The following is a 27,136-nucleotide window of genomic DNA, read 5'->3' on the forward strand; positions in this document are numbered from 1 at the left end:
GATCACATAATTTTCATTTTTGGGTGAACTATCCCAAAATATGCAAACACCCTTTCAGGCGAGATATATAAATTAGTATTGTTTATTTAAATGAAAATTACATTTAATGTTTTTATGAGTGGAATCATAGCTGTAACGGACTGACCTGGGACACATCAAATTACAATACATTTATTATTAATAAAAAAAATCTGAAACATGAATACAAAGCAGTATATGCCTGCATATATGGGGTATGTGGTAGAAACGTAACCCCATAGCATATGTCTATTGGAAAATGGAGCATTTAATATGCGTTTGAATGAGCAGAACTGTTCGAAAGAATCGATTCGCGGAAATGACTCGGACATTGCTTTTGGCGAAAACTACAATACCCAAGACCTGAAACCGGTAGTGGCGTTTGTGGACATTGCCCTAGCAGTGAGTAGACTTGAAAATAATAAAGACCTATTATTAAATGTACAGTAAAGGTTACAACCAACAATACAAAACAGTGTGCTCAGAAGTATATATATTTTTGAGTTAACGTTACATTGTTTTGGCGTTATTTGGTTAAATCATTCGCGCAGAATGTAGTCAGTTGTACCAGATGATGTCATTATGTACAGGTTAACACACACTGACCAGTCAACTTCGAACCTAGTTGTCTTCCTGTTTGTGACTTGAGGTAGGATGGTTCATGCTCTCCCTTATTATGCCAAAATATTCTCTTACATAATGTATTGTTTGTCTTGCCGACTACAGTACAGTATGGCAAAAGTACTGGGGTAAGTTGCTTTATAAATGATTGTAAACGTGATATGTCTGTTTCAGTAAAGCTCTGTTGAAGCTGTCAAATATGGAGTTTGAGGAAGAGAGAACTCAGGGGAACCTCACAGAGGATTCTGACAGACAAATCCACATAGGTAAGACATAAGTCTATTTACACTTCACTGAGTTACATTGTCATCGGGAAATTAAGAATGTAAAATATAAATGTTGTAAATCTAAAAGTTCTCATACATTAAATACATTACTTCAAAATGAGCTGAAAATGACAAATTTATCTACTTTGATAATAAAATGTTTAGGTCACTGCCTATAACAAATACTGGAGAGGTGGAAGCTATAATGCAAATGACCTGAAGATGGCAGTGAAAAGCCTTTTTAATTTATTCATAATTTCTAGCCAAGTATATGTTTGTTTTGTACAAAATTGCTGTGGGCTAACTATAAGTGCAGGGTAGAGAATATAAATTTCACAAAGAGAGGTCTGCTTCTACACCACTAGACCTAAGAGCACTTACAAGGACAAGCCATTATTGTGCTATTTTCAGTTAAAACCTCCTGGTCCAAAAGCTTTCAAAAGGGACATTTGTGCTGTGTTGAGGCACCCAAATTGTCATTTGTTGTTAGATGGGAAGTTTTAGGTTGTAGTCTGTACCAGCCTTTCGGGTAAATGTTGTACAGATACTACCGTTCAAATGTTTGGGGTTTATAAGATCATTGTTTTTGAAAGAAGTCTCTTATGTTCACCAAGACTGCTGCATTTATTTGATCCAAAATGAAGTAAAAAATTTAATATTGTAAAATATTATTTTAAAATAATTCATAATAATTCCTGTTACGGCAAACTGAATTTTCAGCAGCCATTATTACTCCAGTCTTCAGTGTCACATGACCCTTCAGAAATCATTCGAATTGCTGCTCAATAAACTTTTCTTATCATCATTAGTGCTGCTTAATATTTTTGTGGAAACTGTGATACATTTTTTTTCTAGATTCCTCGATGAATAGAAAGAACAAAAGAACAGAATTTTTGAAATAGCAATCTTTTGTAACATTGTAAAAGTCTTTACTCTCACATTTGATCATTAGAATTTGTCCTTGCCGAATAAAGGTATTAATTTCTTTCTTTCAGAAAAAAAAAAAAACGTACTGATACCCAACTTTCGAACGCTAGTGTGTCTGTTTGTTTTGCCACTACAGGTGTGTAAAAGTGTAGCTTGTGGGTGGAGTTGAAGACATGAGTTCAAACATGCTGCACTGAAACTGACATTTGCTTCAGACGTTTATTCTGTCCCGTGTAAACTTGCCCGTTTACCACCATTTTCATGTTCACACATCACTACATAACTGCTCTGGGAGAACTTAACTTCTATTGTCCATATAGTCAAATAGTTAACCTTATCTTGTGTTATCAGTGTATGAATGTATTCATATCATACTGCTGAATATTCAAGTTGCTGTGTGAATGATTTACTGAACTTTTTCTTCCATTTCCCATCGTACCAGATGAGATGAAACAAAAATCAGGCCGGGACATTTGCCAGCACTTCCTCTTGGGCAAATGTCATTTTGGAGACAGATGTCGACTGTCTCACAGGTCTGTCAATCACTCTGGATGGTAGAAATTCAACTAGCGAACTAACCTAATGGTAGACATGCTTTATTATCTGTATACTTTCATTTAAACGGCAGTTGGCACAGTGTCTCGAAGCTGCGATAAAAGATGTAAAATTCGATAGATCTTGAGCATATTCATTGAAGCTAAGTGGATAAATAATGCATTGCTTTTTCCCGACTTCACAGTATGCTTGACGTCTCTCAAACCACACACTCAGAGGAAGATGATACAACCATCACAGAAAAGCAGAGCAAGAGCCGAAAAAATGGAAAAAAGACGAATGCTGAAAAGCAGCATATAAAGACTGAGTGGGAAGGTGTGATGAAAGATTTAGTGATGCAGTGCAGATGCACTTTACCTTCCAAATTCACTCTTCATGATTACAAATAGATGCCTTTCTGTCTCAGGGTGTAAGAAGAAGCCACGCATGCGTACAGCCGATGATGTCATCTCCAGAATTATATGGGACTCCTCAGTGGACCCAGCTGATTTTATAGTTGGTCACCTGGACCGCTTCCTTGGGGTGCTGGAACGCCCATTCTCTGACTTCTCATGGGACACTCAGGTGTGTTACATCAGTATTAATGCGGTTCATTATCATGTGGCATGTACCAGCCTTAACACTCATTTGTTCCTCATTAGGTGTGTGACTGTGACTTCTCTGAGGAGTTGGCTCTCCCTCGTCATAGGATCCAGTACTTCAGCTACAAAGGCCAGCGGGTTTGGGATAGAGACAGTCGCACCGACAGGGTGTTCGGCTCCACTGGGCAGACTATTTTGCCCCCTTTTGGCGGTGAGGATCAGCAGCAAGGTGAGCAACAGTAGGGACTTTACGCAACAGCTGCTGATGGCAACGGTGAATGGAAGTAAACTGTTAACTGCCATAGCCAAAGAACACAAAAATCACTAAGCAACAATAAAAAGGACGGCTTAACGGATCATTTAATCATTGGACAAAGTACAAAAAATGTCATAAAAAAAGCAAGAGTAGGATTGCTTTTGGCATTAAATGATATACTGATTAAATTAAAATGCCATAAAACATAGCATTTACTTATCTAATCTGTCATGTATTAACAACTATGGCAAACCAGCGATTCTCCTATAGTAGACGGTTACAGTAGAACGTCACAAAGTAGCAGTTAAAGGGATAGTTCATCCAAAAATGAAAATTAGCCCATGATTTACTCACCCTCAAGTCATCCTAGGTGTATATGACATTCTTCTTTCAGACAAATTAAATATATATTTTATATATTATATATATATATATATATATATATATATATATATATATATATATATATATATATATATATATATATATATATATATATATATATATATATATATATATATATATATATATATATATATATAGTTATATTAAAAAAGTCCAGGCTAATCCAAGCATTATAATAGCAGTTATAGTTTCTCTGTTTTTGAAGTCCATAAAAAATGCATCTGTTCGTCGAATAATGTGCTCCACGTGGCTCTGGGGGGTTAATAAAGGCCTTCTGAAGCAAATCGATGCGTTTGTGTAAGAAAAATATCCATATTTAAAACTTTATAAAGTAAAGTTTCGGCTGACCGCCTTCCGTGTTCAATTTATTGAAAAAGTGTTGAAAGTGCCTCTGCCGTTCAAAAGACCAACGCCACCAGGTAGGCTAGTCATGATGTCACGTACGCATGTTGAATTGCGAGAAGGCACTTTCAACACTTTTCCACAGAAGGCGATCGGGTGGAACTTTAGTTTATAAAGTTTTAAATATGGATATTTTTCTTACACAAATGGATCGATTCACTTCAGAAAGCCTTTATTAACACCCCAGAGCCGCGTGGAGCATGTTATTCGACGGACAGATGCATTTTTTATGGACTTCAAAAACAGAGCAACTATTACTGCTGTAATAATGCTTGGATTAGCTTGCACTTTTTTAGTATTACTCAGATTGTATTCGTCTGAAAGAAGAATGTGATATACACCTAGGAGGGCTTGAGGGTGAGTAAATCATGGGCTAATTTTCATTTTTGGGTGAACTATCACTTTAAGGTCACGCAATAGAATGCCAGAACGCCATTGCGGTTCCATTAGCAGCTGTTGCCTAAAGTCCCTACTATTATTTTGTCCCGGGAAACAGGCTCTTGGGCAGATGTCATTTCAGAGACAGATGTCGACTGTCTCACAGGTCTGTCAGTCACTCTGGATGGTAGAGACTCAACTAGCGAAGTAGCCTCATGCTAGACATGTATTCACCAGTATTTTGTTCTGCATTGTCCAGCAGGTATTGTCCACAATAAGAAAAAAGTCCAGTTAAAAAAAAATCCAGTTTAAAACATGTGTCACTGCCAAGTTCTTAGAGATGTCTTTGTATTCATGAATAACTTTTATAACATTTTCAAGAAAAGTCTCAATGTATTGATTATTAGTTGGAGTTGGACCATGTGTTTTTTTAATTGCACCACATGACTTTGACTCAGCAGACAAAAGTTTGAAACAATAAAAAAATAACAGTATTATTAATAATTAAAATAATAATAAAGTAGTCAAATAATACAAGAGTATGCCAAACTATTCTATAAGGGGTTTCTTTTCAAGAATTACATTTTTTCTATATTATTATTTTAGGACTTTATGCCTCAAAAAATATATACAAAATTTTTTTTTTTTTTTTTTTTTAATAAGTATAGGACAAAAAATATCATGCCATTGAACTGTAAATGTATTTCTTTTGGTATTATTTTAATATTATTTCATTATATTATGTAATAAATATTTTGTATTTAATACAATATTATATTATTTCTCTAATCAAACATAATATATTGGAATTATTCAATCCTCAGACACACCTGACACTGGACAACATGAACAGACCACCAACACTGCAGATGTTTCAAATGAACTAGAGCAAGCAACTGAACTTTCTGAAGAACAGGATGAGGTTGCAACTAAAATTACAACAACAAACGATAAACAAGAGCTGGAAGATGCCATAGATCACTCATTTACCGAAAATGGTGAGGAAGGAACCGGTGATGACATCTTACTATTGCAACAAGAATCTGCACCAGAAAAGATGGCAGCTACTGAAGATCTCAGTTTGAATCATTTGGTAGAGGAGCTATCCATCACTCAGAAAGAAGAACAGGATGAAACAGTGGAAGAATGGAAGGACAGCTGGGATGGAGTGAGTGGTCCACAACCAGAGCTGGTATCATTCGTTCTGCCACAACCACAGTCGAGACGTCCACCACCACGCAGACCCACTCACTTCATCTGCTTCCGCGTAGACTCGCCCGCTGCTCACCTGGCCTTCCAGCGCATTAAGAGGAAGGTTCTCACCCACCTCCCTCAGTCAGAGCCGCTATGGGTGGACTCGGCAACTTTACACATCACTCTCACTTTGCTTGTTCTCAATAACCCTGAGGAAGTCATCGCTGCTGCTGAGCTCCTGCGTACCACAGTCAAGAACTCCCACAAACCCCCTATATCTGTGTCTTTCACCCCAAAACTAAGGCACTTTAATGGGACTGTTCTCCATGTGACCCCACAACCCCTGTCGGATGTCCAGAGCCTGAATTCCCCTCTCCAAGAAGCCTTCCAGGAGAAGGGCTGGCTCCACCGCCATTCCCGATGCCCTACGTACCATCTCACCCTGGCCAAAGTGAGTTGGGCCGACAAACAAGATAAGAAGACAGACAAGATATTTGACGGGATAGGGGCTGTAAAACTGGCCAAAGACGTGAATTTCGGCAAGCTAGAAGTAAATAAACTCTATCTTTGTGTGAATGGGCACACAGACACAGAGGACGGTTTCTATCAGGTTGTATGTATTGTGCAGCTGCCCAATGTGTAAATGTGTCAGAGATGATGGTTTTTAAATAGCTACATCAAATACTTGGTGTATTTTAGACAAACAGGTTTCCTACAGCATGACCGTTTATTTTAAATGTAATGGTTGCAAAGACAATGAATCTGAGCATTTAAAAAATATGTTTACAATCATTTCTCAATTCTTTCTTTCTTCATAAACTCAATCAAATTTCGACAACACAAAAAATGTAGTCATCTGTTAGTATCTTGGTTTATGTACAGGAGTCTTATTTCAAAGCAGAAGCTACATTGAATTGAATGGCCAAGCTTTGACACTTGAATTTGACCCTGTTTATGTTATCATTTCTTTTATTTGAGTTTTATTTTATTTATTGTACATTTCTGTACAAATATAACAATGCCTTCTCTTGCTTGAGAAGCTGCGCTTAGGTGAAGACATACAGCATTCACCTATAACTATTTCTTCATGTCCTGTTCAGTCAATTATTGCAGAATGTTGCTACATTACTTTTTTTTGGATCACTTATGGAACTGGACGTGAGAGCGAGTGTAATTTTTTTGAGTTGAAAGTGGATTGCATATAAATAAGTAATACTCCATGTATTTCAGCTGTTTTTATAGCACAAGCTCTCAATTATTCAAGATCAAACAAACAACTCAGAACATCTGCACATTTAGCCGCTGGAATGTCTTGAGACCTATTATGTACAAAAAACAGAGAAAAAATTAAACGAAATTACGAATTTGTATGAATATTTTTTCTTGCTTGTGTGCGTGTGTTACAGTAGCACCTCTGTGTGAGTTGTCAGTTAGGAAATCTTGCATACATAACATCAATTTCTCTTTCCTCCTGGATACATGCACACATATGAATGCTTGTGCAGTCTCTCCATCCCTCCCTTTTGTGCTTCTCAATATACCACCCTTCCCCCATCCTCACTCGCTTTCTCTTTCAGTGACACAGAAAAACCAACACCACCCTCCCTCTCATGCGTTCACATACCCCCCCATACTCTCTTGGCACACAAATACCCATCTCTCCATCCCTCGCTCGAGCTGTTGTTTTCATTGTATTTTTTAAATCCCCCTATCTCGGCTAAACCTCCCAGGCCACCGAGAGTCTCCCTTCAACCCTTTCTTTCACCGGCCATCACCTACTTAATTTGTGGTAAATGAATGAATCAAATAATCATAAGCATTTTTGGGAATTCCCTGAGAGTTTATGCTAAACTGAAAGGATTTGCAAAACCATTATTGTCTTTTTTTTACTCTTTAATTTGACAAAAGATCCTGTATATGAAGTACATGTGGTTTTCTCCCAATCAAACACCTCTGTCATTATGTGTTGTGTACTCTAAATACAGTACATGTGTAAATCCCTCCATCCCTTTTTGTCTCTTACACACAAACACCCACAGTGAGAGAGAGAGAGAGAGAGAGAGAGAGGGGGGGAGAGAGAGAGAGCCAAGTTCAGTCCTGATCATTGGGACCCTCAGGACCACACCATTTTTTTTCTGTCATTCACTTACTTAAATTAGACTAGTGAGTTTTAAAATGGGACAATTAAAATAAATGCACAATTTCCCCACAAAAAAAATAGTAGCTAGAATTTTAAACGAACACACTCTGGATGGATTTCATTTGCCCTGGATGTGATGGATTTGCTATTTCTGCAGACTGAACATTTATTTTGTTTGGAAACGACATCGAAGACATAGTTGTGGATTGTTTTAACGCGAATTTCTGAAGTTTTTTAATGAGCCTGGGCGTCTTTTCGCGCGACGGTTGACGGTGATTCAAGTTCTCAGCGGATTTCAAATAAAGAGTGAAACTGACGGAAAGGCGTCGGGAATTGAAGGAGTCATCCCTATCTTAAAACACCCCTCAGGGATTCTCGCCTCTCTCTCTCTCTGAAGACCTGTTTCCCATCTATCAGCGAGCACAAAGACTGGGCGCCTACTGGAACCGAAAATACTGTAGTTTTCTCTTGAAGCCCAATACAACAGATCTCATCACTCAGGATGCAAACCGTTTTAACGGTCAGCGGTCTCAGTAATAGCATCTAATCGCAAACTAAATCACACGAGCGTGAGAGACGTGGAAGCACCACATTAGGCTGCTGCAAATTAAGGTGGGCAACCCTTTTTAAATGTGCGATATAAAATTTTATAGCCTGTTGTGCGGTTAATTTGCCGTGTCAATTGGTCTGTGCGAAAATGTATGACAGTTAATTTATTATGCGAGTGAATCACGAGTCCATTCAAACAAAAGATCCCCGTAATGTATCTTGTCGCCCAGACAAAGCGCTAGTGTGGTTGGATATGATTTCCATAAACAAGTAAAGTCAGCTGAATGAATGACATCGATTGGTCTCTCACACCGGGTCAACTCACATAAGTGCAATCAATCAATTCTGGCCTATTTTGTTTCTGGTAATTTGGAAGGTTTCATCAATATCTATTTGATTATGTTGTGTGGATTGTTGTATATTTACAAATACCTTCATAATAAGCTCCTTTAGTTATTGACACTAAACACAAGTGAATACGAATACAAACAGTGGCTCCCAGTGACCTTTATGAACTTCCTTTTGACCCTCCTTTGGGCCATCTATCTGTAGGCTACTGAACCACAGCATCACTGAAGAATGTCCTCTAAAGCAGAAAAAGAATATGTCATTCTTAGTGTGTATAAAACACAAGATCAACATTGAGAATATTATAACAAATACTTTTAAAGGTTTTACTTTAAAGGTTTAGTCTTAGTGACCAATGATCAGTTCATTCATGCTTTTTTAAATCAGAATACTGAATTAATGACACTGACTATGCAGTGAAGTCCATACATTCAGAATTTGGAAATCCTACTTTTATTAAAATTTTGGTGGAAAAATATTACAAGGACCATTTTTAGAATACACACACACACACACACACACACACACACACACACACACACACACACACACACACACACACACACACACACACACACACACACACACACATATATATATATAATTATTATACTCGTGTCACTATGTGAAAATATTTGTCATAGAGCTAAACCAAAGGTGAATGATTCCCAAAAAAGCATCTAATGAGTTTTCAGTGAGCTTAAAATGGCTTATTTTGGATGACAAACCCATCATTATTAATCCTGGAAACCATTTTTTTATTTTTTTAGCATATTTCTGTTGTGGTTAATTATAGTGAAGCTAAAGAATGGTATTGATGTTAAGCATGAAGATGGAAGATGTTTTGTCCCTCTATTGTTCTGCACAAAATCTCTCGGTAGCACTTTACAATAAGGTTCATTAGTTAACATTAGTTAACTACATTAGTTAACATGAACTAAAAATGAACTTCACTTACAAAGCATTTATTTATCTTTGTTAATGTTAATGTCAACATTTACTAATGCATTATTAAAATCTTGTTAACATTAGTTAATGCACTGAACTAACATCAAACCATGAACAGCTGTATTTTTATGAACTAACGTTAACAAAGATTAACTAATGCTGAACAGATGTGTTGTTCATGGTTAGTTCATGTTAACTAATACAACCTTATTGTAAAGTGTTACCAATTTTTCTTCCATGCTCCATTTCCAAACTCACATTATTTTCTTTGCGTTATGCAATGCGAACCATCCTTATAACAAGCTGACAGAATGCATCATGTTCAGATGTGCTAGCGTTCCAGTCTGAGTCACAGTCTGCATGATGTTTAACTATTCCATAACACAGTTTCATATTAATTTGGCTTTTATTGCCATTTGCATTTGAGAAGAGGACACTTGTGATAATGCTGCACCAACCATACCACAATTCAGCAGCTTATTGTCTCGACCAACTGTATGCACGTCTACTCTAACAGTAAATGTATAGCCTTCAGACATTATTATGAACTAAAAACACATCAGACACTATTGTAAGGGTTATTTGTGATGGAGCCTGCAGTTTATTGTTAATTTATTGATGTGAACTGTTTTGGCGTAATTAAGTGGTTAAATGCAAATGACGGACATACACAGACATGACTTTTTTTAGAGGTTTCTGTTAACCAAAACATCTAGACAACTTAGGGTTAACTTGGCCAAACAATAGATGACATGGGGTGGTGCAAAAGGCACGATAGTGAGTTTTAGTAGACCTGATTTGAAACAATAATATTAAATTTTTTTATTATTTTTCTTCTTCTGTTTGATGCAGATAGTGGTGCAGAAATTACACAAACTATTAATTATCTGTTATTAGTGAGTATTAGTGAGATTTTTTTCTAAAGCTCACAGTCAGTCCATAAGTTACAATAAATTGCCCCGTCATGTCATAGTGATGTAGAAGTGCATAAATAGCCAGGTCATAATAATTTCAAAATGTGCAGTATATTCCCCTCTTGAAGTTATAATGGTGTTGGAATGTATTGCATTTGATTATAAATCAAAAGTTATAGCAATGGATCCCATGTAGATCCCATAAATCAGGACCATACATGAGGTATACTGAAATTTTATACAGATTCTGATGACGTCGTCATCATCATGTAGGATTATGAAGTAATAATTTAAATGACATGTAAAGACCCTGATGATGTCATATGATTTGTCCCAACTTGAGGACAAGATTTCGAAATGTCTAGCCCCAGATGAGGTCATAATTATTTTGTTAAGTATGTCTGATGAAGTAATAATATTATAAGGTATGATTTTGCAGTGTGTAGACCCCTCCAAACCCCATAATGATTTTTCAAGATCTAATGGTTGCTCAAGTGTCCTCTTAGAAACCTCTTCTCTTAACACTGATGATCTAATCACTTAATCCATGTTGTTTCCCAGTGGACCTCAGTCCTGGTAATGAAAGTATTTGTGTGTGTGTGTGTGTGTGTGTGTGTGTGTGTGTGTGTGTGTGTCTGTGTACTTAACCTACTTTCAACCTATTCCTTGTTTCTCCTGTTATTTCTGCATGTTATTCCCCTTTCCTCTTCTTGGTTTGTTTGAAGTTTTTGACATTTAAATAATTTTTCCTCCTTTCCCCCCCAAAAAAATCTAATAAATCAATCAAATCTCTTTATTGTCATTCAACTTTATACACAAGTGTAATGCTGAGTGAAAAAGTGTGGTCCACACACTGCAGTTATTTACATACAGGTGAACATAACATATATCATGTACAGAATTAAAGTCACCATTAAATCAAAATTGACAATTCTTATTGATTATGGAACATGTGTTTATTAAGAATGATGCACATTATCTTTTTTTATTTATTCATGTGTTTTTTTTATTTATTCATTTATTCATAATCTTTAATTAAATTAACTTCCCCTCCCTCTTGCAGCAATCTCTTCTCTTCTTGATAATGTGTTTACTGACATGAGGGCGGGACAAACCTGTCACTCACATGACATCACAGCAATAGCAAACCACAACCATCCAATCAATTCCCAATTGACAAAATCAAAGTCCTGTACAAAGTCCTGTATATTTTTTTTCCTTATTTATAGATATACGTCACAATAGGGAAGAAAAACTATCGCAACAACCATTTCATGCCGACTTTAATAATATACATAATATATATACACTAAAAAACAAAATAAATCAGTAAATAATATAATATATAAATCAATTTCAAATTTCAATAAATATGTATGTTTATATCAGTCTTTATTCAGTTTATTATAGTTTTTCTAAAAATAAAAATAAAACGTATACAAAATATCTCTATAATTTTTTATAGTGGATATATTTCATAATCTGGGTTTAGGACATTTATGCAACTTTAAATGTAATCTATACATAAAAGTATCAAAATAAATTATGACATGTAAATAGATTTCTGAGACGGTTTTGATGTGACTTTCATATATATATATATATATATATATATATATATATATATATATATATATATATATATATATATATATATATATATATATATATATAAAAAGTTGAAATCGGTTTGAATAAAAAACACCTCTTTAAGTGATGCTGGCTCACAGTCCAATCTTGGTGTTTTCTCTTAAAGGTGCAGTAAGCAATTTCTGAGAAACACTGTTGATATTTGAAATCATCCCAAACAAACACACCCCTCCCTTCATTGCTCCGCCCCCAAAATGCACAAACAAGCAATGCAAAATAATGCGCCGCTAAAAATGAAAGGCACAATATGTAAGATTTATATTGGATTAAAATATCCAAAAACCACTAGAACAATATTCTAGATTTTGTTGACTTGTGTACTTCAAAGAATGTTTAAATCCAGAGAAATAAGCCATTTTAACCAGGATACAGACCGTGTCCGTGCGTCGCCTATCAATGATATTATACCCGTGTTACCCTTGATTTCCGATTTTATGTTGTAGAAACCATGGAAACGCCAAAGACGCTTTAATATATGAAGTGTTTTATTAGACAGGTGAGCAACTGTTTAGATACATTCATTGACAGAAAACGTATCATTGTTATATAACTCAACACAGTTAGTCTTACTGTTTAAATCTTGTTTTTTTTTTATTTACCGCAAGTAATATGTTTTACCATGCCTAATATCGATCTAGCTTTCTGCAGTGTGCAACAAGTGTCTCATAGTAGCTGTCAAGCGAACGCACAGAGTAGCATTAACATAACTTTCAACACCCTCAATTGTCTCTAATATGATAAAACAGCGATGCGTTACCCCACATACGCATGAAAAAAAGCCGGAAAAAGCGGAAGCGCTCTCCTGCGGCATAATAAAAACTCTGCGAAATTAAGGGGTCCGTCTCATTCAGTTCCCTAGCTTAGTTAATCAGTATATTGTATACACAAATTCAGGCACTAGTAAGGACAGTAAAGGACACTGGCTCACTACACATTGGGACACTGATGACTCTATTTCCGGCGACGTGACAACGTCTTCATTGAACAACATCACTACTGGTATTTATGATCTTTCTGACATTACTTGTAGCCTAATGTTATTTAAATTACATTATTATAAATACTTTGCTTGTTACATATACGTGCAAAATTTCAGCCTTAAATCAATTATAAATGTTAGCTAGATTGTGTTCATTACCTGTCCAACGATGAATGTTTATGCTGAAATATAATAAAATAATGGTGTTTATTTTTAAAAACACATATCGCATGTCATTATTGGTCGTTATGTGTAGTGAGTTGGCTCACGTGATTTAAGTTTCGCGAGAACTTCAGAACTTCCGTTAAGGGAGCATAGTGAGCATTGATGCACCCTGTGTTTTGCGGTGCATTGTGGGAAATTTTAGGGAGCGAACGTTTCAGGATACTGCGGAAGGATTCTGCGATTGAGACCCTTAAAATGTAAATCAGTGCCCTGACTACTAAACTAGGGAGCTGATTGAGACGTACCCAAGGTGTCATCAAGATATGCCTTTGTTTTGAATAAGCAACCTCTAGTGGTGAAAAATTACATATTGTGGCTTTGAGTGAAGATGATGAACGAACCACACAAGCAAAAGTTTGTTTAGTCCCTAGCCGCACACCGGCTCCAGACAAACACTAGGTGCGTTTACATGGAGCACTGTAATCGGTTTAAAAGTCCAATCCGAATAAAAATACTCCATATAAACACCTCAATCGGAATAAAAATGGCCAAACCGAATGAAATTGTAATCGGTTTGAGAGGGGTGGGATTTACCTTTTCATGAACCGATCAAACGAAAAATTCCACCATGTAAACGATCTGATCCGATTACTTTGAGTGCACGTCTTTCTGTGACGTGATATACAACGCGCGCCTCCTCAACTGAAGAGCGCGCGCCGCGCTCACACCAGGCTTATGTTGACACGAGAGGAAAGTTCATTTTTCTGAGGTATTAAACTTTTTATTTCGTAACATGTTATGAACATGATGTTTGAATAATGACACAGACATAGCCTGGCTACACCATCTCATCTTGACAGCGTTTGTCCTAGGCTTCAACTGCGCCTGACAGAATAATTTATTTTTCTGAGGTGAATCTTACACTTTACGACAAATAATAAATAGCTTTTATAAAACTGTACAAGTCCTGGTGGCCGTTGAGAGCTGCCATTTCAACGGGGAACATTCAAGCTGCTCTCTGTTTCTCGTTAGTTAAGTTAGCTATAAAAAAAAAAAACAATTCAACAACTGCTTCAAATTGGTTAAGTAACATTACCCACAGTCTTAATTACTTTAATTACTTTTGTTAATATTTATACCTTTGTGATTATGGTATCTTTCCTTAATCATCTGAAATATATATGTTTAGTACTACTAGTAATGATGCTGAGCACGTCTTGAATGCTTCATTCATGTTTCACCGTATATCTTATGTTTTTATTAATAATTTGAGTGCATTTTATTGTTAATTTTGTGTTTTTCAAAATAAATGAATTGAATTCATTTTTGATTCCGCATTCATCATTCACAGCTGTTGAAATAGCCATTGTATAGGACATAAATTAGGTTAAACTACTGCATGTCCGCCCACAGAAAAATAAATAAATATAAAAGTTACCAACACAGAACTATTGATCCACGATACGTAACGAATCTGAGGCGGCAGACAAACTGTGTGCGCATGTCACAAAAGGATTCCTACTGAAAGTCAGCACATGTAAACACCGATCGGTTTAGATAACGTCTCATGTAAACAGTCCACTGAATCTTTCAATCGGAATGATTTTAATCGGAATGACAAAAAAAGTGCGCATGTAAACGTGGCTAATGACACTCAAAATGGTCCTGTTACTATAGCTTACATTACAATAATAGCAGGTTCTGTGAAACATAGCAAAGCCAATATTACTAAGTGGTCTTCCCGCTTTTGTTTCTCCAATGCTGAAAAGCTTATCTAATGTTAACGTGGGTCCTAAAGCTCTTGCCAGATCCCACACCCTTCTTTTTCCAATGATTTTCCTTTGACCTTTTCTCTTTTGTAATGTCTCTCAGACATCTCGCTTTCTACAGTCTTTCTCCAAATCTCTCTCCCGCTCACTCTCTCACCTCGGCCATTATCCATACCCCCTACTGCTGATTGGCTACAAGTGTGTTGTGGTACTCGGTTTCTCAGAAATAACTTACTGCACCTTTAATAATCATACGTTTCTCAACCATTACAGACATTTGAGAAAGACAGAGGTGATTTACTGCGGTCATGGCGGCCATAGCAACTGTCCCCAACTACACCCCATCGCTATGGGTACGGTTATGCCATGCCATCCCTCGCCTGGACTTAACCCTGCAGACCCGAGACAGCACGTTCACTCCAGACAGCTGGGAGTACCAGCAGGTAACCCTCTTGCTCTCACTCATGCTCACTTCCCCCTGCCCTCTCCTTATTTTTCACTCTCAGAAACAATTTTCACATCTGACAGCTGGTGGTGGGCACGCTCATCACTTGGAGCGACACACATTTATTTGTCTCACTTTCTATTTTTTCTCCTTTGTTTGCACCCTCTCATTTTGTCAAAATGTTATCACGTATATGCAATATAGTGTGTGAACAGCCAGAAACGTCTTTTTTCTTGCTGTCAGAAATATTTACACGTTGACTCGCATGACTTCTCTCCAGCACTCTTACACTCTAACACGCTCTCAGAGAGATTAAACTGGAGTGTTATAGTCAAAACCATTAAAAGCAATTTTCTGTCTGCAGTTTAAAGATGTATTGACTCAAAGCTATATCTCACATTATCTAATGTACTGTAGCTAAAGAACCATATACTTGCATTATCAGAGACTAAAAGCATGATGACTATATATATTTAACACTTTAGGAAAGGAATCATGAAGCAGTGAATGTGGCTTAAATGAGGGTGTGTACATTCCATTTTGGTTTAGAAAATATTAAACATATTAAATATTCATAAATAGTTTATTTTTTATTTTTTATGTACTATTAGTTCCGGTTCTCGAGTTTAAATCCAAGTCCGTGATTTCAGGTGATTTCTCCATAACATACATAGGTTACCATTGTCTTTAGACCAGTAGGTGGTAGGGCTGGGACGATACACCTATCTCCCAATTCGATACTTGGGTGCCGATACCGTTTCTACAAGTATTGCGATTCGATATTGCAATGTTTTGCGATTTTTCAGATTTTATTTTTTTTAACACTAGACCATGGAGAAAAGTTGAGTCATTCACTTATATACATGTACATGATGTATAGGATTCTAGAGTCTATTTTTATAATTGAAAAAAAAACAATTCATCACATCTTTCTGTGTTTTATTTCATCATACATTACAAATACAACATTCTCTTGAATAAATGATTCTATGACAAACACATTTTTTAACAGTCATTTGTCGCCTAGTGGCGAAACTATGTAAACTATACGTTATTTGTAGCGCCGTGTTTATATTTGAACTATAAACCTTTATCCCAGTACCTCTATGATAATTTTAACTATTGTATCGCAGAAATAATGATACTATGAGGTTGAAATGATGACAATTGCTCTCTCTGGAACAGCGGAAGAGCCAAAGCAGATTTTAATGTCGGAATATGATTTTGTGAAAGGTTTTAATAGCCAGACGATTTGTTGTAATTCAGGAATAAGATCAAGTGGGTGTTTGATTTAGGATCACAATCTTTTAAAGATTAATCATGCAGCTTCACTGTCTCCATCTCTCTCTATCTCTCTCAGCATTGATATCTGATAATCATTCATTACTATATCAATGAGTGAAACATCGCTATTAAAGGATACATCTCTTCTCCCACCCATCCCACCAGAACCATTTTCAGAACAGTTTAAATCTATTTGTGGCAGTCAATATTGATATTGTGTCAAGGCACCACAAATAAATCAATGTATGGGAAACTCCCCTCTGTTGGAACAAAAGTGGATTACTTCTGTCCACCTCATCTATAAGCAAGGACTAAAATAAAGCAATTTAATTTGAATTAATATTTGCATCATATTGAAAAAAAAAAAAAAAAGATTTTAAAATCGTAAAAATTAGAAATATTTAGGTGAATCCCAGCCCTAGTAGGTGGTGACAAGTAACTTTAGGATTGTGTCACTGATTCATTTATTCAAAAGATATATTAAAGAATGAGTCATTGAATCATTCACTCAACTGAATTATTCAGCTTTCAGGAATGAAACACAACTACTGTGTGTTGTGCTGTGACTTTGTTTGGAGCTTTTCTTTGTTAACAGAGCAAAAACAGTGAAAGTAACTGTCTACAAGTTACTAAATATTATTATCTTGTATATTGAAATCTTGTATAAAAGCCGCCTCCTTGCTGCTTCAGTAACTTCTAAGAAACAGTCTAAACTGTCGTCGCTAGTTCTAACGTGACATATGAACCCTAACTATACATTTTAGACAAATCTAAGACGCAATCTTGATAGCATATATAAATATATTTCATTTCTGCATTAAGAGATTAAATTGAAACAGAAATTATGCATGCTGTTTGATGCTTTTGATCCAGTGTGTAATCTTTTCTGTTAAAATTACTTTCTCCTATCCCAATCTAAGTATGCAAACTTGCAGTTATAAGTAGCCTACATCACTGAAATTGTAGGTCGATTACCCACAAAAAGTGCTAAAAAGTAGAAACAATGTAGTTTAAGTTGATTGCAAAATAATCAGATGCACGCAAATATTAATCATTTACAAATGTAGCCTCGATTATACATCATTTGCAGTGCTTTATGGTAGCGGGCGATCAAAGCAGAGCTCCTTTAGCGCCATTTGTTTGCTGCAATTCTATGATTGGTGGATATTTCTCTGCAGCATCATGGGTAATGTATTTCTTGACCAGGAATTGCACTGTGAAACACTTAGATAAAAATAATATGAACTGATGACTTTAACAGAAGTATATATCATTGATTAACAGCCTCAGAGTTCATGGTGGAGGAACTATCTCTTTACAGTATTGGTGACATTATCGACGCAGAAATTAAACAGCTCTTAGGAAAAGAAATAGCTTCACCACAAACGGATAAAGGTGGAAGAGACAAAGCCAGATTATGCTGGATGGCTGAATGGATTTACAGGATAAGACACAGATAATAAGAGAAAGATGTGCTAGAAAATAACTTTGAGAGATCAAGAGAGATGGTTGAGAGGAGAAATGAAAGAGCGAAATACTTGTGGGTAATAGTTGGAATTGAGAAGAGAGGAAAAATCAAGGAAGATGAGAGAGAGAGTGAGAGATAAAAAAAAAAACAAGAGAGAGAATCAGAGGGAAAAGCAGTGAATGTATTTAAGTAGGTCACAGATTATTAATAGAGATCCAGTGGCGTGGATAAAAAGAAAGAAAGGGGGAGAACAGTGAGCGGAAGAGAAGGCATGGGGAGAAACCATGGGGAAAGGAGAAAGAGAGCATTGGGAGACAGTGATAGTAAGAGAAATTGAGGAAGATGGATTGGGACCAGATTGTAGATGTATTGTATATGAAACATGAATGCACGATGTGTGTATGAATCTGACAGCAGCCTTTAATTACACCTCCCCTTTCTCTCTCTGTGAGTGGAGCATCCATGCTGTATTAGCCAATAAGATTAAAGAGACATCCTCCATTTTATGTCACACTGGTTTCCATACAGTACATGCATGTACTTGAATGGTGTGCAGCTATGCAGTATTTTCTGTGCTCTTTTTTACTCTGAAAACAATTTGGTGTAAAAAAAAGAAAAGGTACTCAGAAATTGTTAGTAAATTTCACAAATAATTTCAAAAGACAAATAACACATTGAGTTAAACATGACATTTTGAAGTAGAAGGACAGAAATAGTATATTCTTGTCAAACGTAAAACAGTTTAACTTTATATAAAATCTTTAAGATAAATTTTTTTGACAAGTTTAATGATGATCAGATTCAAGACTTGATTCAAGATCCACTGCTTATTGTTTCTTAGACCAATGACATCATCTAAAAACTGATGTCGTGCGCTAGACCAGCTAATACTAAGTAAAATTAATCTGTAAAAAGTATTTTCTTCCTACTCATATTCCATTCTCTCTTTCCACAGACTCTCCTGGTCCTCTCCAGCTTCTCCGCCATTGCTCTCGTCCTCTCGTTGCTTGTTGTTCTCTCCTTCCTCATCCACTACTGCTGCTGCCATCGTGGTGAGGGGGGCAGGGATGCAGAGGAAGAGGAGGAAGACGATGATGCCAGCGGTGGCCATGGATACAGTGGCAAAAAAGGGCGGGGCATCTGCTGCGTCACATGGGTATCGGTTGCAGCCGTCACATTGTGTTGGTAATACCTGTTAATGACAGTAATTTTAATATGTCAGTGATTTCTAACTGTTAAGGATACTTTTTTAATTCAAAAGTTCAAAATTCTAAATTTGATATTCACCATAATCATGATGCAACGCAAATTTTAAAAGTGCGGTTAGACTATAGACTTCACACACATGCAAATATGGGGAATGGAAAGCACATTTTTTTCTCGCTCACCAGAATACCAGAGAAATGTTGGGGGAACTCTGAAAATCGGACCGATGGTACATCTAAATGCCTCTTGGCTCAATAAAATAAAAAATGTATTCTGTTGATAAGAGGTGATTCTGATGAAAAGAGGTTGAATCAAGTTAATCTTAATCAATATTTGGTATTAGAATTTTAGGAATATCTTAATTTTTAGGAATATCTTATTTAGTTTATGGTTTTTGAAATGTATATATGGTTTTGTGAAAACCATGAAAATAGCCAAAATAAGCTTGGGGTTTTATATAATGTATATACTGTATGCACACGTCTCACAGCGCGCAAATATTGAGTTCTCTTTCAAGTCTTGCTCTTGAACGGACAAACTCACACAAAAAGTATGTCAACATGTCCATCTTGATGAGTATTCTAGCAGACATAGTCTGTATATGCCTTAAGTAAACTTTATACAGTCGAGAAAGACGACGCATATCCGTGCATTAGGTCTTAAAGGGGCAGTAGCATTAGGTCTTAAAGGGGCAGTAGCCTTTACTGCTGTCTGTTTAATGTCAAACAACAAAAGACGAGGACATCACTCACTGCTCTTGATTGAATAGCTTTTGTAAGTTTAATAGGATTAATCTTTAATTTATACAGTCAAATATGCAATGCTATTTTACATTTGATCAATTTCTGTTCCTGAAAACTAAAGTTAGATGTATAATTAGATGTATATAGTTAGATTAGATGTATATGTTAGATTAATAAACTAAATTAACCATTTAAACTAAATTACTGATCGAATTATTGATCTAAAGCCCACACTGTCACTGTATGATAATTGAAATGAACTGATGACATCAGCGTTTTTTCCAGAATGGCTATACAGCTGAATAAAATTATTCTGCATTATTTTCCTGTTTTAACACTGTAAAGCTGCTTTGAAACAATCTACATTGTTAAAAGCGCTATATAAATAAAGTTGACTTGACTTGACTTGACTATTATATATTATATTGCCATGCGATATTCCAACCTGATCTCACGGCAATTCGTACATATTTTACAAGGTGGCTAATTCGTACAAATTTGTACGAACTCACTCATACGAATTTGTAAGATTTTTGCTAAATCATACGTATTTGACGAGTTGTTCAATTCGTACGTATGATTTCGTACGAATTATCTACCCCTAACCCCGATCCCTAAAACCTACCCATCACTACAGTATAGACAAATCGTTCAAATTCATACGAGTGAGGTTGTACGAATTCATACGAACTAGCAACCTCGTACAAATACGTACTAATTGGTGAGATAGTGTTGGATATTCTACTAATAGTGCACAAAAAACATTTCACAATTTGTTTCACTCCGTTTGTTTTTGCCGGATCTTCCTTGATTTTTCCTCTCTTCTCAATTCCCACTATTACCCACAAGCCTTTCTCACAGCGAGCGTCATTGACAGATAAGCAATCCCACTATAATTTTACAAATAATGTCATGGAATGTAGGTTTAAGAGTTCATTAAAACAATTCAGCATCCCTTTATTGCTAATTCTAAAGGGACATTTTAGAATTAGTAACAGTGACTGTTAAACTGTCAACATGAGATTTGAATTTGTGGCGGAATGAAGTGGTTGCTCACAAAAGAGGGGTTTTAAAGAACAACTTTAAAGAGTTGTTGTTCCTTATTTATTTACACGCTTATGCTGTCAAACTGTTGTATACAAGCAATTTCACTCGTAGTCATGCGATATGGATCTATATCAGCTTATATAGAGCCATATCGCACTCTTACTTGTGTGATGTATATATTTCAAAAAAGTAAATTTAAATCATATATTTAAAAATGTATGAAATATTTAAAAACAAAATGTGACATAATATTTAACTTTCCATGCCCAACATTTAGTGTGGCCACATCTACAATAGAATAATCAAGTCTATAAAGTCTTAGTCCAATTACACGCTGGCATAAAAAATGCTCCGTAATTTCTGTGTATTGTGTTTTGATATTTTTTATGCACAACAACAAGACTTTGATGACATCATCTGTGTCTTGTTTATGACTACTTCAGCAATCAAGTAATTTGCATCAAGATCAAGATCAGATGACATTTAGCACCTGACATCATCCATTCAGTCCCTGTGGGAAAGTATAATGAGTGAAAAAGAGAAATGTTCCCTACTGTATTTAACTCGCTCCATGTTCTGCTTTTCACACATTAGAGTGCAGAATCAGTAAATTGTTCAGGGATTCTATTATTAGCAACTGCCCATATCTGTATAAGCCCCCCCATTTCCAGAGTTGCATTAAAGATAAATATATTATGATTTCATCTAAATAAAGCTGTTGAATTTGCACATTTGCAAGGGATGGGTTCCTTCGATTATATGCTCTCAGTGTGCAGAACCATCCCATTTAACACGCTTATGAATATGAATATGAAACCCAATGTTTTTCATGCCTCATTGATCTGAACCATCAGCATGATGTATTAATGCTCTTTTTGTCGCACATAAATTGTTTGAGTGAATCATCATTGTATCTGTGTAAGAGTTGGTTTGGTTTGCTCTCTGCGTGATTTCATGATGCAAACGTTCTGATGTGGCACGTGTTCCGCCTGCAGGCCCGCCCCTATGACATCACCCCCTTCCCATCCATGTTGACCTCTTTTTCTGAGGGATTCAAAAGCTACATGCTGATTTACAGTGAGGACTGCATATAGACATATAAACACTTACTGCTCGCATTGCAATATTAATTACTGTGTCAAACACATAAACATTCTGCTTTCTTTGGCTTAATCTGGGTCTAACAGCGAGAGATTGGGCTGTGCTATTTTTGGCAGGTTGGAAAGGATTGGACAAGCATCTGGCCCAAGAATTAATCTGAATATCTGAATGTGAAATAGATATGTAAATGAGTGGATTTTCAGTGTTGATGGTTTGGACTCCAGTGCTCTTTTTTAGACTTTTTGAATGAAAACCATTTAATATGTACTCTATCATTTAAATGTTTATTATAGTCATTAAGATTTTTTTTGAAAGAATTCACCAAGGATGCATTCATTTGTAAAATATTTGCTTAATATTAATAAATATTAAGCAAATCTTATAATACTTAAAATATTTGCTGAATGTATACTAGCACACTTGTTTTCAACAATATAATAAAATAATAATCATAATAAAAATGTTTCTTGAGCACCAAATCATCATATTATCACACTGAAGTCTGGAGTAAGGATGCTGAAAATTCAGCTTTGCCATCACAGGAATAAATCATATTTTAAAATATATTCTCATAGATATTTAAATTTTAATAATATTTTACAAAATGTACTGTATTATTGCTCAAATAAATGCAGCCTTAGTGAGCATAATAGACTTTCAAAAACATATAATAATCTTACCAAACCCAAACTTTTTAAGGGTATTCGTGTAACTAGCTTAAAAATGTCTCATTTGGTTTTCTCTCTCTTTCAATTCTCTATTTATGCTGTCTTTCCTCCCTCTCACTTTCTCTTTCTTTGTCTCTACTCTCCTTGTTTCCTTATTCATATTTCTGCTTTTTGTAGTGTTGCCATAGGCGTTGGTTTCTACGGCAACAGTGAGGCGAACGATGGGATGTATCAGTTGACCTCATCCTTACTCACTGCCAACTACACGCTGGCTTCCATCGATCTTCTGGTGAGAACAGAAATGCACACACACACGCACGCGCACTCGTACATACACAAAAGCTTATTCCATCAATCTCCTTTTGAAGCACCAGGGGACCAAAGGAAATCCAGGATGTTCAGCAAACACACTGCATGATTTTATTACACTGAGATTGCAATAAGCGAACAGGGGAATTCAGATGAGTCTTATCTGTTTTGAATGTGTGTGTGTGTGTGTGTGTGTGTGTGTGTGTGTGTGTGTGTGTGTGTGTGAGAGAGAGAGAGAGAGAGAGAGAGAGAGAGAGAGAGAGAGAGAGAGGGAGAGAGTGTTTGAATGCATTTGTGTGAGATAAAATCCTCTCTGGGTATTGATTTGTCTGGTTGCTCATATGGTCAATCGATGAAAGTGTGTCAATCTGATTAATGGCCTACTTTACTTCTACTGTACTTTTATAAGACACTCTTCATTCATTCCCACTTTATCTCCCACTCATCTTTTCCACTACTCTTTTCTTGATAACACTTTACAATAAGTTTCCATTATAAACTAACAAACACCATTCAAACCATTTAGTAATCTTAGTTTATGTTAATTTCAACATCATTAAAATCAAATGTTTCGATAATATGGACCTGAGCTTACATGAAATAAACAGTTATCTAACATTAACTCTTTCCCCGTCAGCATTTTTTTAAAAGTTGCCAGCCACCGCCAGGGTTTTTGATCATTTTCACAAAAATGTAATGCCCATAGAATATTTTGTTGTATGAATATCTGAGCATGCAGACCCACTGCTTTAAAAAAGCTTCATGTACTTTTTATTAAAAAAAGCAACATTTTGAACAAAAAAATCACATTTTTGTCAAAGACTACATCCAGATCAGATTCAGAGCAATGATCAAACACAGATGAAGTAGATCAAGTCCATCAACACCCCTAATGCTTGCACAGTCCTATAGCTCGTCCTGGGTCAACATTTCATTCAGTAACATTAGATAGTTTTGATTTAAATTATGTTTATTGTTGATGATCACTTTATTTTACATATGCATCTGCTTACATACGATCACTTGTTTTTTTTTTGCGTCTTCTTCGCCTGTGTTTTGATCAGGAGATTCTGTACTCATTCAGAAGATGCACAATAGCGTCCCCTAGCATATAACAGTGAAAATTCTGGGTTTCTCACTAATATTGGGAAATTCCATGTTTGGCTGGGAAAGCGTTAAAGGCCCAATAAACTCTAATTTGAAAATGCTTGTTCTGTTTTTTTTATGTAATATTGCAGTATTTATTATAAATTAATGTGACCTCGTAATCTTTAATCAAAATAACTTCCCCTCCCTCTTGCAACAACATCTCTTCTCTGATGATGTGTTTATTGGCGTGAGGGCGAGACAACCTCCTACATTTATTCTTGTTCAAAAAGTCAATTTACTTGTAGGGGAGCGCTGGGCACAACCTAACGCAGGGTTAGTTGTAACACGCATGGTTTAAAACTTTCCACACATGCCAGGATGATGAAACTTAGTGTATTTACTTGTTGCCATATCAACATTATTTTGAGAAAAAATTGCACCAAAATTAAAAAATATTTGGAAGATAAATCACTGAACATTTATTTAACCATAGCAAAATAAATTTCTTACTTAAGTTTATTTTTCATCAGTTTTTTGTGTTTATTTAAAATTAGACAAATCTGATATTATTTTAAGGTTATATCTTTTATTTAACAGTTGAGATAGTTCTTAAATGTTGATCTTACTGCAGAAGACACGAGCCATGGTTTAAATCCCAGTTGCGCAGGTGGGGTGCGTTGTAACACTGCGTTACAATGAGCCCCTATTAGGTAAATATGCTATTATATTCTAAACTTTTATGAATTCTTTTGAGAAACCATGAGAAAAGGGTGAATAATGACTGAGAGTCAATGTTTAGAAACTATTAATTATTATGATGTTTTTAACTGTGCTGTATAGCTGTGTTTAGCGATGTGTTTGTTGTCAAACTCAAAAATATATATATTTTAAATGATTAAAAAATGCCTTTATTTTACTTAAAAAAGTTAATAATTGTATTTTATTGACAAAATATTTTAGTTTGTCTTGGATATTTTTTTGATTATATCAGCTTACATTTTAAGCTGTCATTTGGTCATGTTACAATGTGCCCCACAGGTTACAATGTACCCCACCTATGGAGAATGTTGTCACATTTCACTTCCATTCTTTCGGGGTAAATAAAAAAAAAAGTATACACTGTCTTAATGAAACAAAACCACATAATTGTACTAGACGTGTGAAATGAATGTGGGAAAAAATAAATACTCTGAACCCCAAGTGGATTTACACAAACTGAGAAAGTCTAAAAGCGTTAGGTTGTGCCCCGCTCTCCCCTATATAAATCACAATAGACTATCACAACTTTTGTTTCATGCCGGCTTTAACAAAGATTAATAAACACTGTAACTGTATTGCTCATTGTTAAAGGTCCCATGGCATGAAATTTTAATTTTATGAGGTTTTTCAACATTAACATGAGTTCCCCTAGCCTGAATATTGTCCCCAAGTGGCTAGAAATTTTGAACAGTGTAAACCGAGTTCTGGCTGTCTTTCTCTGCCTTTGAGAAAATGACAGCCCAGACGAGCTGATCTGGAATTTTCCTGTTATGACTTCATAACAGGAACGGTTACCTCCCTTTCCTCCGCCCAGAGAATTTGGCACGCCCATGCAAGAACTATATTTGTCCTCGAGAGATAATGGCTTGTGAATGAGTGAATGCTGGCAGTTTCTCAGTGTTTGGATGTACAAATGAAAACAAGTCTTTTTTCTGTTCCTTCTGATCTGTGATCAGTGATTTCTGATGTGTAGCTTATTATTCAAGTTCACACAGAACTGTATTATTCGTGCACACGCTGCGGCTTCTCTCTCTCCCGACAGAACAGTGTTTTCTATCTTGTGAGTCAGTGTTTTTGTACGTCCTCGTCGCGTCTATCTGTTCTAAAATGTAATACAGTCGTGAGTAACTCATACAGTCAGTTCTGCTCAACATCGGTAGAGCTACATCTTGAGAGATAAACCTCACTCACGCTGAAGCTCGGGCTGCACTGACCGGTCGGCCTTCAACATCACCGACCCACAGTACTGCATCTGGCCCACAGCGGAGGTGCCAAACGCGGCGCGAGATTAAGCAGAAGGGGGGTAAACGTGGGGGTCTCCGGGCTATGCTAGCCAGCTATCCCCACAATAAACTGGATTACATTCGGTTACTGCTGTTGTGTCTTTGTTTGCGATGTGTACTCAATGCGCGTCACTGACGCTTTTCATATGATAAGAAAATATCTAAAAATAATGCTATAATCAACACTTACTCGTAACTAGTTCATCTTGACAGCTGTAATGGTACATTGCATGTTACAAAGTTGGCAAAGACTCGGCGTGACTGAGACTCGTGTTTATTCAGAACTCTCAGATACAAACACAATAAACTCGCGCTGACAGCGCTTTCACAACTCAGTACAATATAACTTTGTTTGTTAGCAATCGCTCCGTCTCTGGTCCATGATGTCCGGTTCGCAAACGAATCATTCTTTTGAACCGGTTCTTTTTAGTGAACTGATCGAACCAGTTCACCAAATTGGACTGAATCGTTCTAAACTGTTCGCGTCTCGAGTCAGTGCTGATCCATCATTTACTTAAGTTACTAACTTTCTGACATGAGTGACAGCCCCTCCGACTAGAAATAAACCAATAACCTGAAGTATATGCTAACTTCAACAGTTCACTGAACTGAGACGTGCTGAGAGAAACTGATGAGAAGTGAACTCAGGTCCATCCGTCTCTCTGGCAG

At 36.2% G+C, this 27,136-nt stretch overlaps 2 protein-coding genes across 3 annotated transcripts in view; both read left to right on the forward strand.

The window, feature by feature from the left end:
* The first annotated feature begins 320 nt into the window (after positions 1-320).
* Positions 321-6,972, forward strand: leng9 (leukocyte receptor cluster (LRC) member 9). Of its 2 annotated transcripts, XM_079836585.1 has the most exons (8): positions 321-420; positions 609-667; positions 814-905; positions 2,275-2,365; positions 2,572-2,702; positions 2,794-2,951; positions 3,029-3,197; positions 5,234-6,972. In XM_079836585.1, exons 3-8 carry the CDS (start codon positions 839-841, stop codon positions 6,244-6,246), a joined length of 1,629 nt encoding a protein of 542 aa, XP_079692711.1. In that variant the 5' UTR covers positions 321-420; positions 609-667; positions 814-838; the 3' UTR covers positions 6,247-6,972. The 2 variants fall into 2 exon arrangements, with proteins under 2 accessions (XP_079692711.1, XP_079692710.1); XM_079836584.1 differs by having other exon boundaries at positions 370-667.
* Positions 6,973-7,696: 724 nt separating this feature from the next.
* The window catches only part of ttyh1 (tweety family member 1), a gene marked incomplete at its 3' end in the record, with an annotated part of 36,850 nt that continues 17,410 nt past the window's right edge, over positions 7,697-27,136 (forward strand). Inside the window, exons 1-4 of the mRNA XM_079837789.1 lie at positions 7,697-8,355; positions 15,339-15,508; positions 19,218-19,447; positions 23,205-23,316. Of these exons, the coding sequence (XP_079693915.1) occupies positions 15,374-15,508; positions 19,218-19,447; positions 23,205-23,316 (477 nt within the window). The 5' untranslated portion in view covers positions 7,697-8,355; positions 15,339-15,373. The remainder of the gene's footprint in view (positions 8,356-15,338; positions 15,509-19,217; positions 19,448-23,204; positions 23,317-27,136) is intronic.

Source organism: Gobio gobio (genome assembly GCF_949357685.1).
Source record: "Gobio gobio genome assembly, chromosome: 15".
Classification (NCBI taxonomy): domain Eukaryota; kingdom Metazoa; phylum Chordata; class Actinopteri; order Cypriniformes; family Gobionidae; genus Gobio; species Gobio gobio.